This window comes from Psammomys obesus, unplaced genomic scaffold (assembly GCF_907164565.1).
Source record: "Psammomys obesus unplaced genomic scaffold, mPsaObe1.curated_primary_1811, whole genome shotgun sequence".
NCBI classification, from domain to species: domain Eukaryota; kingdom Metazoa; phylum Chordata; class Mammalia; order Rodentia; family Muridae; genus Psammomys; species Psammomys obesus.
In genome coordinates, this window is record NW_026596125.1 from 6117978 (window position 1) to 6131064 (window position 13087).

The window sequence follows — 13087 nt, forward strand, 5'->3', positions numbered from 1 at the left end:
TCCCTAGCGGTCCGGGGCAAGCCGGGGAGGTGCAGAGATCCGAGCCGCGCCCAGCGCTGGCTCCGCCGTCCCTCCGCGCCGGCCCCAGCCGAACTGGCGCCGGGTGACACCCCGCGGCCGGCCCCGGGCGAGCCTTCCCCGACACGGGCGCGCCGGCGTCGCTCCGGGTTGGCTGCGAGAGTCCCGAGTTAAACTTTCAGCCAATAGAAGCGGGCGTGGGGGTGACGCCCGGGAACGTCACGGGAATTCCCCCCCTCGGGGGGCCGAGAGGGGCTTTCCCGGCTGGGGCCCGGCGGCCGGAGAGCAGCGGCGACCGGTCCGGGGAGGGCTCGGAAAGAAGTCGGAGCCGGAGCCGCCACCACGGTGAGTGGCCAGGTTCGGATCCTCGCGTGAGCGGGGGACGGGGAGGGGGACGCGGGCGACCGCCGGGGGCTGGACGCCCCCTCCGGGGAGCGCGCCCGCGGACGGGACACCCTGCTCCACACTGACGCGTCCGCCGCGAGCGCACCTGGGCTCGGCGCCGCAGCCCGGCACCGGGCGCGCACGGGCCGCGCGCTGAGCAGCGAGACTCACCTGTGAGGACCAATGCTCCCTTGCACCTGCCTGCCGCCAGCACTCGCTCAGGACAGGAGGGGCTGGAGCGCACGTCCCCGTGGCGCCCACGCGCGCGTCTTAGACACGGGTGTGGGACTGGAGTCGTGGGGGGGGCGGGGGGCCCGGCCACCCGGAGCAGGTGCGGCGGGAGAGGCTCCGGAGTCGCCGGAGCCCGCGGAAGGGGAAACTCCTTCCGAGCCCGGCCGCCGGGTCGCGCTCTCTGGGCAGAACCCCGGAGGCCCCACTGGAAGAGCCCCCGCCTACGGGCCCTTCGGAAGAGGCCTCCGACGGCAGGAATGTCCCCGCAAAAGCCCCCGGGTGAATCAGCTGTGTCCTCCACGCCGGCCGAAAATCCCATGGTTGCTCCGGGCCGCGGAGTGGGGGCGAGGCGGTGTAGGCCCCGACTGAGCCCCGGGGGCTGCGGCCGCTGCCTGGGAACCAGAAACAGCCCGGGCCTCCCGCCCCTCCCGCCGCGGGGGCGTGGCCCCGGCGTCATTTCCAGGCCCGCCCCCTCCGGCTCCGCCTCCCCCTGGTATTTTCGGGACTTTCCTAAGCAGCACTAACTTTCTGCCCCTTCCCCGGCCCACCCCGCTCCGGATCTCGACCTCCACCGGATCTTACCCGCCACGCCCGGACGGGCGGCCGGAGGACATCAGACCCTCCCCCAAATCTGGACCCCCGTCTCCTGCCCACCCTTGTCCTGATCTCTACCCCTCCTCCCCCTCCCGCGTCTCTCTTCACCTTAGGCGGGCGCCTGAAACTCTGGGAAGCTGAACCGGGGCCCGAAGCCGCAAGACACAGCCGGGCCTAGCCCAGAGATATGGACAGTTGCTACGATCCAGTGAGTCACACTGCCTGGCCCTGAAGGCGGCTGGTGGCCCCTGTGTTTGCTTGTCTACCGGAGGCTCCTCCGCTCCCCTGCTGCTGCTGCTGCTGCTGCTTGTCTTCAATCTGTCTCGGTCTGTCCGTTTGTCCTGTCTGCAAACTCTGCCCCGAAAGGAGCTTCCTCATGGCTTGAGGAGGAGCCTAAGGAGTGACCGCTAAGGGCTTGGAGCCGGGAGGAGGAGGGCCCTGACTCAGCTGCCACCTTCTCTGCCTGTAAACCAGGGTCTGGATGGTATCCCCGAATACGATGATTTTGCGTTCAGCCCTTCCATCGTGGAGCCCAAGGATCCAGCCCCAGAGACAGGTCAGTAAGTCCTCAGCCTCCCCGTGTCTCAGAACCTGGAGGAGAGAGCATGTGCCTTTGCCTGAGGGATGGGCTTAGGGATCCTGGCTCAGCAAGGCCCCTCTGTTTCCAGCTGATGGCCCCTATCTGGTGATTGTGGAACAGCCCAAACAGGTGAGTGAGCAACAGGGGTGTGGATGGCTTTCAGCTTTGCCGACAAGTAGGGTAGTTGGAACCGACAGGGGAAGCCACTGCTGAGATTGGATGGTGGGTTGCTGCTGATCTGTTGGGGGGTGGTATGCGGAGGTGTTCGGGAGGGACACTATCGGTCATTGTGGTCAGTGATGGCCAGTGGTTGTCCTGCGGAGGGGAAGAGGGGCGGGTCTCCTGATCACAATGTCTCTGCCATGGAACCTGCAGCGAGGCTTCAGATTTCGATATGGCTGTGAAGGCCCCTCCCACGGAGGTCTTCCAGGTGCCTCCAGTGAGAAGGGCCGGAAGACCTATCCTACCGTCAAGGTGAGCTCGGATGCTGCTGGAGTGTGGGGACAGTGTGTCCAGGGCCGCTACTGAACCTTTGCCCTTCTCAGATCTGTAACTACGAGGGACCGGCCAGGATTGAGGTGGACCTGGTAACACACAGCGACCCGCCTCGCGCACATGCCCACAGCCTGGTGGGCAAGCAGTGCTCAGAGCTGGGGGTCTGCGCTGTGTCTGTAGGACCCAAGGACATGACTGCTCAGTAGGTGCCCCCTTTCCCTGGCCCCCAGAGGGATGCTCACTGCCTGCCAGGCTTGGGTCTCAGCCCACCTGTGTGACTAGCACACAAAGGGGAGAAATTTACTTGGCCCCAGAGCCCCAGGGCTCAAGAATAAAGAACAGCTTCCTTGGAGAACAGGGCGGTGGTGGGGTGCCTCAGAAGGACAGAGCTGCATGGACAAAGCCCTCTGACTTCTCCTCCTCCTTCCTAGATTTAATAACCTGGGAGTCCTGCACGTAACCAAGAAGAACATGATGGAGATTATGATTCAGAAGCTTCAGCGGCAGCGGCTCCGTTCCAAGCCTCAGGGCCTTACAGGTATGGCAGCAAAGGGTTGTCAGAGAGGTGCTTCAGAAGAGCAGGGAAGAGGTGCCCAGAGCTCACGCCCAGGCTGTCCATCCAGAGGCCGAGAAACGGGAGCTAGAGCAGGAGGCCAAAGAGCTGAAGAAAGTCATGGATCTGAGCATTGTCCGACTGCGCTTCTCGGCCTTCCTTCGGGCCAGCGACGGCTCCTTCACCTTGCCCCTGAAGCCAGTGATCTCCCAGCCCATTCATGACAGCAGTGAGTATATTCTGCAGGGGTGCCCAGTGTGAGTTCCCAAAGGAGCCCTTGAGATGCCTCCAACCATTGGGCTTTCAACCGGGCCCTGCCATGTGTGAGATGGTGTTGAGCAAGGCTGGGTGTTGCTTCTGAGAGGCCGACTGAGAACACTGCATTTCCTGAATGGATCACCCAGCCTCATCCATGCCCCTCCCACCTGACAGAGTCTCCAGGGGCCTCCAACTTGAAGATTTCCCGAATGGACAAGACAGCAGGCTCTGTGCGGGGTGGAGACGAAGTTTATCTGCTTTGTGATAAGGTGCAGAAAGGTGAGGCAGGAGCCCTCTCCGGGAGTTGGCCACCCTGGCTGTAAGGCTTGGCGGCCAGGGCAGTTTGAGAGCAAATGTGCTGGGCCTGCAGATTCTGCAGTGGCTGAGCCCCGCTTGTCTCTGTAGATGACATTGAGGTTCGGTTCTATGAAGATGATGAGAACGGATGGCAAGCCTTTGGGGACTTCTCTCCCACAGACGTTCATAAACAGGTACTGAGGGACGAGGGCCTGACCTGGAGACCAAACTATGCAAAGGCCTCACTGACACGGTGTCTCTCTCCCCACCTCTGCCCCAGTATGCCATTGTGTTCCGGACACCGCCCTACCACAAGATGAAGATTGAGAGGCCTGTAACAGTGTTCCTGCAGCTGAAACGCAAGCGTGGCGGCGATGTCTCCGACTCCAAACAGTTCACCTATTACCCTCTGGTGGAAGGTGGGACCGGGCTTCAGGATTCCCAGGGATTGGATAGAGCAAGACAAGCCTGGAGACGGCGTAGAGGTGGCTGCTGAGAACTCTGGGGTCTGACCCTTGTATTGGGTTTTAACACCCTGGTTGTCTTTCCCCCTAGACAAGGAGGAAGTGCAGCGGAAGCGGAGGAAGGCCTTGCCCACCTTCTCCCAGCCCTTTGGGGGCGGGTCCCACATGGGTGGAGGTTCTGGAGGCTCTGCTGGGGGTTATGGAGGCGCTGGAGGAGGTGAGCGGGTGCCAGTGGCCGGCAGATGGGTGGAGGAGATAAGGGGAAGTGAGAAGAGAAATCTGGGAGAGTCCTGGCTGGCACCTTACAGCCTTCCTCGTACCCACAGGTGGCAGTCTCGGCTTTTTCCCCTCCTCCTTTGCCTACAGCCCCTACCAGTCCGGTGCAGCCCCAATGGGCTGCTACCCGGGTGGAGGGGGTGGGGCACAAATGGCCGGCTCTGGGCGTGGCTCGGATGCTGGGAAGGCAGCGGAGGAGCCTAGCTCAACCCCCAAAGGGTCCCAGGACGAACCGCAGGCCCTTGACACTCTGCAGCGAGGTATGTCTCAGGAACGCTGTGGGTCGGCGGGCGGGCTGGGGATCTGGCCCGCACCCACGTGCCCTGTCGCCCTCCCAGCTCGAGAGTACAACGCGCGCCTGTTCAGTCTGGCGCAGCGCAGCGCCCGAGCGTTGCTTGACTACGGAATCACCGCGGACGCGCGCGCTCTGTTGGCGGGACAGCGCCACCTGCTGACAGCGCAGGATGAGAACGGAGACACGTACGTGGCCAGAGGGCCTGTGGCCAGGGGACCGCCAGTAGCTGGGGTCTCCTGGTACCAGGTCTAGAGGTTGAGACCTTAGAGGAATCTGCAAAGAGCTGAACCCTAGAGTCGGACAGATCTGGTCCCAGATCCTCACTATTTTCTATTTGTGTTCAAACTATTTACTCTCCCCAACCTTCAATTTTGTTCATTGTGAAGGGGCTCAGTAGCAAGGTGTGACAAAGGATTAAGATGGTGACATTCAGGGATCACCAGGCCATAAGTGAAGGAGACCACGGAGGTGTGAAGTTTTGAGGGTGGATGATGCTGGGTTTCTGAAGCCAAAGTCTGGCTTTCCAACCCCCAGGCCGCTGCACCTGGCCATTATCCATGGGCAGACTGCTGTCATTGAACAGATAGGCCATATCATCTATCATGCCCAGTACCTCGGGGTCATCAACCTCACCAACCACCTGCACCAGGTAAGGGGGCAGCCTTTGGTCAGGGGTGAGGGGTTGAAGGCAGGGAGTCCTCAGCCGGGGTGGGCTTGCCTCACTCTCCTTCCTCCCGGCAGACACCCCTGCACCTAGCGGTAATCACCGGGCAGACAAGGGTGGTTAGCTTCCTGCTGCAGGTGGGTGCGGACCCCACGCTGCTGGATCGGCACGGAGACTCAGCTGTGCACCTGGCCCTCCGGGCAGGTGCTGAAGCCCCAGACCTGTTACGAGCACTGTTGCACAGTGGGGCCCACGCTGTACCCCAAATATTGCACATGCCTGATTTTGAGGGTAAGTGTCCAGTGTCCTCCGGTTCTGGGGACCAGTGATCCCCACCTTCGTGTCACTATGACGAGGAGACATGCATGGAGGTTGCCTGTCAGGGTTTGTCCAGAGGCCACCGTGGGATCAAGGCTACAGGCTGAACGTGCTATTTCTCTAGGACTATATCCAGTACACCTGGCAGTTCAGGCCCGAAGCCCCGAGTGCCTGGATCTGCTAGTTGACAGTGGGGCTGAAGTGGAGGCAGCCGAGAGGCAAGGGGGCCGGACACCCCTTCATCTAGCCACAGAGATGGAGGAGCTGGGGCTGGTCACCCATCTGGTCACCAAGGTGGGAATGAAGACTGTGGAAGGGCTGGGGCCAGGGGGATTGTGGGAATGATGAGGCGTGTGGGAAGGCTTGGGGGTTGGACCATGCTGCTCACCACTTGCACCCACAGCTCCATGCTAATGTGAATGCCCGGACCTTTGCTGGAAACACACCCCTCCACCTGGCAGCTGGACTTGGATCCCCAACCCTCACTCGCCTCCTCCTGAAGGCTGGTCAGTTTCAGGCTTAGTGATGCATGGGGCAGGAGAGAGAGGGGAGCCTCCCAGCCCCCACCGTTCAGTCCAGTGCGGGAGCCGCCACTAGTCTCGTGACTGCCTCCCTCCTCCAGGTGCTGACATCCATGCGGAGAATGAGGAGCCTCTGTGCCCACTGCCCTCACCCTCTACCTCTGGGAGCGACTCGGACTCTGAGGGGCCTGAGAGGGACACCCAAAGAAACTTCCGGGGCCATACCCCTCTTGACCTCACTTGCAGCACCAAGGTGAGGCCATTCTTGCAATAGAAGTACTGAGGTGGGCACGCGGTACCTTCCAGGCTTGGGGATGTGAGCCGGATCATGGGCTTCGGAGAGCGGGCAGGTCTGGGGTGACAGTGGACACTGTCTCCCCAGGTGAAGACTCTGCTGCTAAATGCTGCTCAGAACTCCATGGAGCCGCCCCTGACCCCACCCAGCCCTGCAGGTGAGGTTGTGGCAGACATTTCCGGTCTCATGCACCTCCTCCCAGAGGCGGTCTCCTTCGGGACTTGGGCGAGGGTTCCCCTTCGCTAGCCCCTCTTCCATCCGTGCCTCACGGACCTCTCCGCCTTGTCTGTCAGGTTAGCAGGGAGAAACGCCGTGTGCAGGTGTGTGCCCACACCCTAGCTAACTCGCAGATCCATGTCTGTCCCCTCAGGGCCAGGGCTGTCCCTGGGGGATGCAGCTTTGCAGAACCTGGAGCAGCTGCTGGATGGCCCAGAGGCCCAGGGCAGCTGGGCCGAACTGGCAGAGCGCCTGGGGCTGAGAAGCCTGGTGGACACATACAGGAAGACCCCCTCGCCCAGTGGCAGCCTCCTCCGTAGTTACAAGGTGGGAATAGCCTGAGCCCTGCCCAGAACCTAGAGCCCCCCCAAGACTCTGCCCCACACTGTAAACGTCACTCAGACCTCCTGTCTGTTTCTCGTCAGCTGGCTGGTGGGGACTTGGTGGGTCTGTTGGAAGCCTTGACCGACATGGGTCTGGATGAGGGGGTGAGATTGCTGAGAGGCCCTGAGACTGGAGACAAGCTGCCCGGCACAGGTAAAGGGACCAGCTTGGAAGGTGCGTCTGGGCTGAGGCTGGGAGGCCCGAGCTTGACATCCCCCTGTTCCCCAGCAGAGGTGAAAGAAGACAGTGCCTATGGGAGCCAGTCGGTGGAGCAGGAGGCGGAGAAGCTGTGCCCGCCCCCGGAGCCTCCGGGAGGGCTCTGCCACGGGCACCCCCAGCCTCAGGTGCACTGAGTGCTGCTCAACTAACTTCTTCCCCCTGGGTCCCTCTGTACAGCAGCCCTGCCTGCCTGAGATCGTATTTAACTCAAGCCACACCTCAGTGGGCCAAATAAAGGAATCCTGTGGGAGGGGAAGACCCCTCCCAACGCACGGTACGGCAACCCCAATGTGATGCCCATCCCTGTCCCTGAGGGAGGACAGGGGCCCGGCCGGCAATTCAGAGCAGTTTTAATAAGGGTGGAGGCTGTACACAGGGCAGGGCCCACAAAGGAGGGAAGCAGGCCGCGCCACCCCAGCCTCTAGATGGGCTTCAACACGGACACCATCCTCTACTCTGCAAAGAGAGAGGTGAGCCCTTGGGGAGAAGAAGGGGACCAGCTCATCCCCAACTCCTGGTCTCTGTCTGAGCCAGGCCCCAGGACGGAGGGGTATTGCTGGTGTCCGGGTGGGGTGGTCTCAGCAGAAAGCGGAAACTTTATCAGGCCTCCCCCACAAAATAAAGAAAAGAAAAGAAAACCCCCATCAAAAATTAGGGGCATGGGCCCCTCCCACCCTGCCCACCCTTCCTGTACGAAAAAGTGCAAAACATTATCACAAAAAGGGGGGTCTCTGAGAGGCCCTTAGCCTAGGCTCTGAGGCCCGGTTCAGCCCTGCCCTGCCCCGGACACCGCGTCCGGCGCGGTCGGGCCCTCGTGGGCGGCCCGAGGCCAGCTGAGCTCAGGCAGGGCCTTGTCGTCATGCAGGTGCCCAGCAGGCCCTGCCCCCAGTGCTCCTGCTCCCTGCTCAGGGCTTTGGCCTTGCATTGCCTGCCCCAGCCCGGGCGTCTGAGCCGTGTCGCTGCGCCCGGGGCTGGCTGGTGGGGTGGGGCTGCAGGGAGGGACTGGAGTGAGGCGGAGGGCATCCATCCTCCGTGTTCCCGGCCTGGGCCAGTGCTGCCTCTATGGCATCCAGCTCCTCGCTGGCTGCCTTCATCTTGACTCGAAGCAGCGCTGCATATGTGCCGTAGCGGGATTTCTGAGACAGAAGGCCAGGGGCAATGAAAAAACCTGCCCCTCCTCTGGCCCTTCCCACCCCACCAGCCGCTAAGAGATGCTGGGTCCTGAAAATCGTTTTTGAGAGGTTGGTGACCATCCCCGAGCTCTTAGAACTGCCTGTAATGACAGCTAACGTTTCTGTAGCCTTTACTAGGGCTGTAGACACTGAGCACAAATAGCCATGTCACCTGACTCCAGTGGGTGTGGAAGTTAGTCTTGATCCCCAGAGGAGAAAATGAAGACTCAGACCCCAGTCATCTAGCAGGGTTCCATGCTTGGATACTATTCCCTTCTCCCTAGCCTGGTCCTATGTGGGGGACACCAAGACGTCAGGCAAGGAGGCTCACCTCAAACTCCAGGTAGGCCTCCTTCTGCCGCTGCTCGTCAGCCTCCTTGCCTCGGGCCTTCTTGCCCAGATGTGCAGCCCGGTGCTCTCTCAACTCGCTTGCCATGGCCTTCAGCTTGGCCTCGTGGGTCCTCACCTGCTCCTCCTAACAGCCAGGGAAGCCTGGTCAGTGTCACTAGTCCACAGGCCCTTCGTGCGGATCCTACCAAGGGCCTGGGTTTCAAACACCGCCACAGCCCTCCTCCTGTGCCCCACAGAGGCCCGTACTGCATGACGTCTAATCGCTCGTGCAGCCTGGAGCGCGGCTTGGCATCCTACCCCATCCCCTCCCCGTCAGCAGGTGGACTGAGCGTTCCGGCTACCTGGGAGAGGCGGGTGGCAGCGCTGGGCAGTAGAGGGCGGCTGAATTTCTTCTGGGAGCTAACCGCGGCTGGGAAGGGGGGTGCGGAAAACATGGCGGCCACGACATTGATGCGCGTGATCCATGACTGCATCTGCTCCAGGCTCCTGGGGAGACAGCACATTTCCTGTTCCAGTTCCCATCTAGAAAGGGCAGTCCTCACCTGGACTGCGGCCTCCAGTACGTCAGGCTGAGCCCAAACTGGCTGGGCTGTTAAAGAGGACCTTGAATTTCTGATTTTTTTTTTTTTTTTTTTTTTTTTTTTTTTTGGGCCTCCACCTCCTACGTTCTGGGATTCTAGGTGTGCACCACCAGGTGGCATGTACAGGGCTGGGGATTGGACCCAGGGCCTTTGCATGCTATGAGCTGTGTCCCCAGTCCGTGGAGTGAGGTCTTACAAGGAGTCCAGGGAGCAGGGTGTGAGTGGGTCGGGGGAAAGCACTCACGGAGCCTGGAAGAGGAAGACCCGCCAGTCAGCTGTGCGCAAGTAGAAGACGTGTGGCCGCTTGCTGTAATCGCTGGCGCGGGTGGCCAGGGCATGGTGGATGCTGATGGCATTCTTCAGCTCTGCCTCAGAAAGAGCCTTCCCAGGCTGGTACTCCTCCTATGGGGGTGCCCATCTTGTCCTGCCCCGGTCCTGGCCTGGCCATCTCAGGCCACCTACTCCCCTCTGCAAAGCCAGCCCCGCCACCCCCTCCTGGCCCCGCACCTTCTGCAGGTAGAGGATCATGCCCTTGAGGATGCCGTGGAAGCTCTTCCAGCCCCGCTTGCCACGAGGTGCTGAGGAAGGAAGGCAGGTCAGGGTGGCGTGAGGGAGGCCCGCTCCCATCCGTCCCCCAGGTCCCAGCACAGCCACGTACTCTTCCTGCAGTCAGGGTCCGCGTGCACCTTTCGCACCAGGGCCCCGTGCTTGTAGACAGCGGCGCCAGGCTCGGGAGTCAGGTCCAGGAAAGGGCTGGAGCTGCTGCCACTGCCCCCGCTGACCCTCTTGATGACCTTGGGGTTCGGGTCGGCCAACTCAGACAGAGATCGTCTCAGCTCCTCCTCGTCTCTGCAGGCATGAGCGGGTCAGAGGGTGCTGGCCGCACAGCCACACGCACCTTCAAACCAAGTTTCTGCCCTAGAATGCCTCTGTGGTGGCTAGGAGCTGCCAGGAGTCCCACAACCCGAGGCTCTGCTGCTGTGTCTGAGGAGGGCTCCCCCAGGCTACAGGTCTGTGTCCTCTCTGACATGAGAGTTCCCTGGAGTAGGACCGCATGGGGCCTCCCCCCACACACACTATGGAAGCTTCCCATCGACTCCTTTGTGCACACAGCCAGTCCTCACACTTTTCTCCTGGACAGACACGTGTGTGACTCAGCGCTGTCCTAACCACACCTAACACCAGGCTCTGCTCACAGTTGTTGGTTACATATGGTGCCAAAAGGAAGAGATGAGCTGGGCCTGTGGATTGTGCCTGTTGGCAGGATTGCCACGGATCTAAGCCAGCCTGTCCTGAGATCCTGTCTCAAAAATCTACAAGTAAAGCCTTCCTTCCTAAGACCCCCTCCTCAACATCTTCCTTTGTAAATCCTGACAGAGATTCCTGCCAGATAGAAAACTCAGGTTCTCTCTTGTTGCCTTGTTCAAGAATTTTCCATTTTGATAGCCCCATTGCCTCCTACATGGAAGCTACTTTGCTTCTTTCCCGACGCTCTCCTTTCTAACCATCTCAGCCAGGCCTGTGGCCTTGAACCCCCACTTCCACACAGCTTTCAGCCACACCTTTGTTCCCTGTAATACCAGCTCCCCTTATCTCCTACAATGCACTTCCAGCTTCAAGGCTTGCCTCCAAAGAGCCTTTCCTAACCCCTTGCTCCCCTGGGCACTGATGCTGACTCTGGCTCAGCAGACAGCAGCAAGTACTGCATCCACTGGTGGCTGGGCAAGGGCTCTCTCAAGGGGCTGCAACGCCAACTGGACCTTCTCCAGACAGCTCTCCTTTAGAACTCTTCTGAGACAAACTTGCCTCCTTGTTCTGTGGCACTCTAAAGCAGCCTCTTGGGTCCCCAGAGCTAACCTGCTTCCCCCCGGCATCCAGGGGCCTCCTTTTATGTTTCAGCATACGTACCCACTACCTCAGCTTGTCATAACAACAGAGCTGGACACAAGACAGGCCCCGAGTCTAGGCAGGCATTTCCAAAGAAGGAAGTGAGGTAGCCTTCCTGCTGCTTAGGGCCTCCCACCCCTCCCTGTCCCCACTGCCCCAGCCTGGTGTCCTCAGGCTCCCCCTTCCTCATGCCCCAACCCTAACCATTACCAAACAGCCCCAGCACTCACATGGCCCACTGCAGTTTTTCATTCTTGATGGAGCTGTACAAGGCCTGGAGAGGAACAAACCAAGGGGTGTGGGTTAATCCTGTGCAGAGGCACGCCGTGCACCTCAGTGTCAGAGCTCAGGACCTGCTGACTTGGGAAAGGAAATGGAACTAAGAGAGGGACACGATGACCACAGTCCGGCTCTGGAACACAGCACCGAGACCCAGGCTCATCCCCATCACCGACACTGTCTGACCTGGGCAGGTTTCTATAAGGAGAGCAAGCCTAGCTACATGTGGGGGCAATTGGCTACTCAGCACAAGAACCCCTGGCCCAGGGCTGGTGCATAGTGACTGCCAGGTGCCATTACTGAGCAGGCTCTCCCACTCAGAGCCTGGTAGAAGCACAGCCCTAACTGGAATCTGAGAGACGGGCAAAGAAACCCTTCTTCCCCCCACCATGCGTTCCAGCCTGTTTCCACAGCATAAAACCACACAGAGCAAATGGGGAAACTGAGGCTCCACCATGGAGTATTCATCCTTTCATGCTCTTTGGTTCCCAAGTGCAGGACAAAGTGAGCCTCCCCCTAACTCCAACAGTACCCTCAGGCCAGATGCCACAGGGCTCAGTGCCCTCTACCCACAAGCCAGACTTCATGCTGCTGCGGCTTCCAATTACTGTCCACCCCAAACTGTGGGCCCTGAACCCGTCACTGCCCCTCTGTACAGTTGGCCTGGGGACAGCTGAGGACCATGCAGTGACAAAAGAGAACGGCCTTCAGGAGTGGCTACAAGACCCCCGTACTTGGGGATAGCTCAGAATATCCCAGCGACTCCAACTGTGGGGGCGCTTCTGCCAGCCTGTCTGTGAGTGGGTGTGTCCCCAGCATGTGCGTGTTTTGCTGTGGGGCTGTGATGCTGCCTGCGCGTGAGCTGGGTGCAGTGGTGACGTCGGCGCCTTCCCGGTGCTGGGACACAGCACCCCTCATTCTCCTACCACACCACACGCTCCGACGCTCCCTGCCCGTAGCCATGTCCAAACCACCAGACTATCCAGGTACTCCATGCCTGCACCCCAAAGCCTCCGCCCCGCACTACGCAAACCAAGCTGGCCAACGCACAGCTCCCAGGCCAAACCCGGAAGGGCGCAGACCCTGAATCCTCCCACTCTCCCATGATCCGGACAGCTGGAGTATCCATGGAGATCCGACCCGCAGCCCTGGTCTCCAGTCTTCCTTCACCTTGCCCTGCCTATAACCACACCTTCCTCTCAAGGTCCCGAACCCCCTCCTAGAACCCCACACACTGCTTCCATCTAGAAAGCCCTCGGCACTCACTGGTTGGTGAGGCAGGTCCACCTTGGCCCTCCCCCGCAGCCCATGTCCACCTCTGCTGCCCAGGAGCCCTGTCCCCGTGGAGCTCCCCAGACACCTTCGTCCCCACCCATGCCCTCTGGGCTTGCCCGCTCTCCTGCTCGCGGCGCCTCCCTCCTGCCACCCCCTCGCTCGCCGCCCAGCCCGGCGTGGGCCGCGGGCCCCACGCCCTCACCGCCTTTTTCTTCTTGCGGCTCTGCAGGCGGCTGACCACCAGGTCGGTGTAGAGCACCGGCTTGAGACTGCGCGAGCGCTGCGGCCAGCCGTAGCACAGGGTCTCGGCGCCGCGGTGGGTGCGCCCGTAGCGCACGGAGCAGAGCGAGCGCGAGCGCAGCCGGCCCGCGCTGCTGTGGATGCTGTTAACGCCGATCATGCTGGCCCGGCCGCCGCGCCGCGGCCCCCGGCCATGCCCCCGGCCGGCCCCGGCCCCGGCCCGCCCGGACGGCCGCGGAC

General features: G+C 61.2%; 2 protein-coding genes across 4 annotated transcripts in view; one reads left to right on the forward strand and one right to left on the reverse strand.

Moving 5' to 3' along the window:
• The first annotated feature begins 292 nt into the window (after positions 1-292).
• On the forward strand, positions 293-7345 carry Nfkb2 (nuclear factor kappa B subunit 2). The gene is made up of 23 exons (XM_055629957.1): positions 293-363; positions 1341-1435; positions 1702-1783; positions 1896-1936; positions 2183-2281; positions 2353-2504; positions 2734-2840; positions 2926-3084; positions 3288-3392; positions 3519-3604; positions 3691-3829; positions 3966-4091; positions 4201-4410; positions 4489-4630; positions 4980-5094; positions 5187-5400; positions 5552-5721; positions 5831-5933; positions 6050-6201; positions 6331-6400; positions 6614-6786; positions 6885-6996; positions 7075-7345. The coding sequence occupies exons 2-23, from the start codon at positions 1415-1417 to the stop codon at positions 7194-7196; spliced, it is 2700 nt and encodes an 899-aa protein (XP_055485932.1). The 5' UTR covers positions 293-363; positions 1341-1414; the 3' UTR covers positions 7197-7345.
• A 50-nt stretch (positions 7346-7395) lies between these two features.
• Positions 7396-13087, reverse strand: part of Psd (pleckstrin and Sec7 domain containing) — a 16275-nt gene continuing 10583 nt past the window's right edge. For all 3 annotated transcript variants that reach the window (XM_055629956.1, XM_055629953.1, XM_055629954.1), the window contains exons 12-18: positions 11284-11327; positions 9825-10015; positions 9674-9744; positions 9411-9568; positions 8927-9071; positions 8566-8709; positions 7396-8198 (exon numbers count right to left, since the gene is read on the reverse strand). In XM_055629956.1, the coding sequence (XP_055485931.1) occupies positions 7968-8198; positions 8566-8709; positions 8927-9071; positions 9411-9568; positions 9674-9744; positions 9825-10015; positions 11284-11327 (984 nt within the window). In that variant the 3' untranslated portion in view covers positions 7396-7967. The remainder of the gene's footprint in view (positions 8199-8565; positions 8710-8926; positions 9072-9410; positions 9569-9673; positions 9745-9824; positions 10016-11283; positions 11328-13087) is intronic.

Coding starts and splice junctions, on each gene's coding strand:
- Nfkb2 (XM_055629957.1), top strand. CDS start 1,415: ATGGACAGTTGCTACGATCCA. Junction 2,841..2,925: donor CAAGCCTCAGGGCCTTACAG/GTATGGCAGCAA, acceptor CTGTCCATCCAG/AGGCCGAGAAACGGGAGCTA. Junction 6,401..6,613: donor GACCCCACCCAGCCCTGCAG/GTGAGGTTGTGG, acceptor CTGTCCCCTCAG/GGCCAGGGCTGTCCCTGGGG.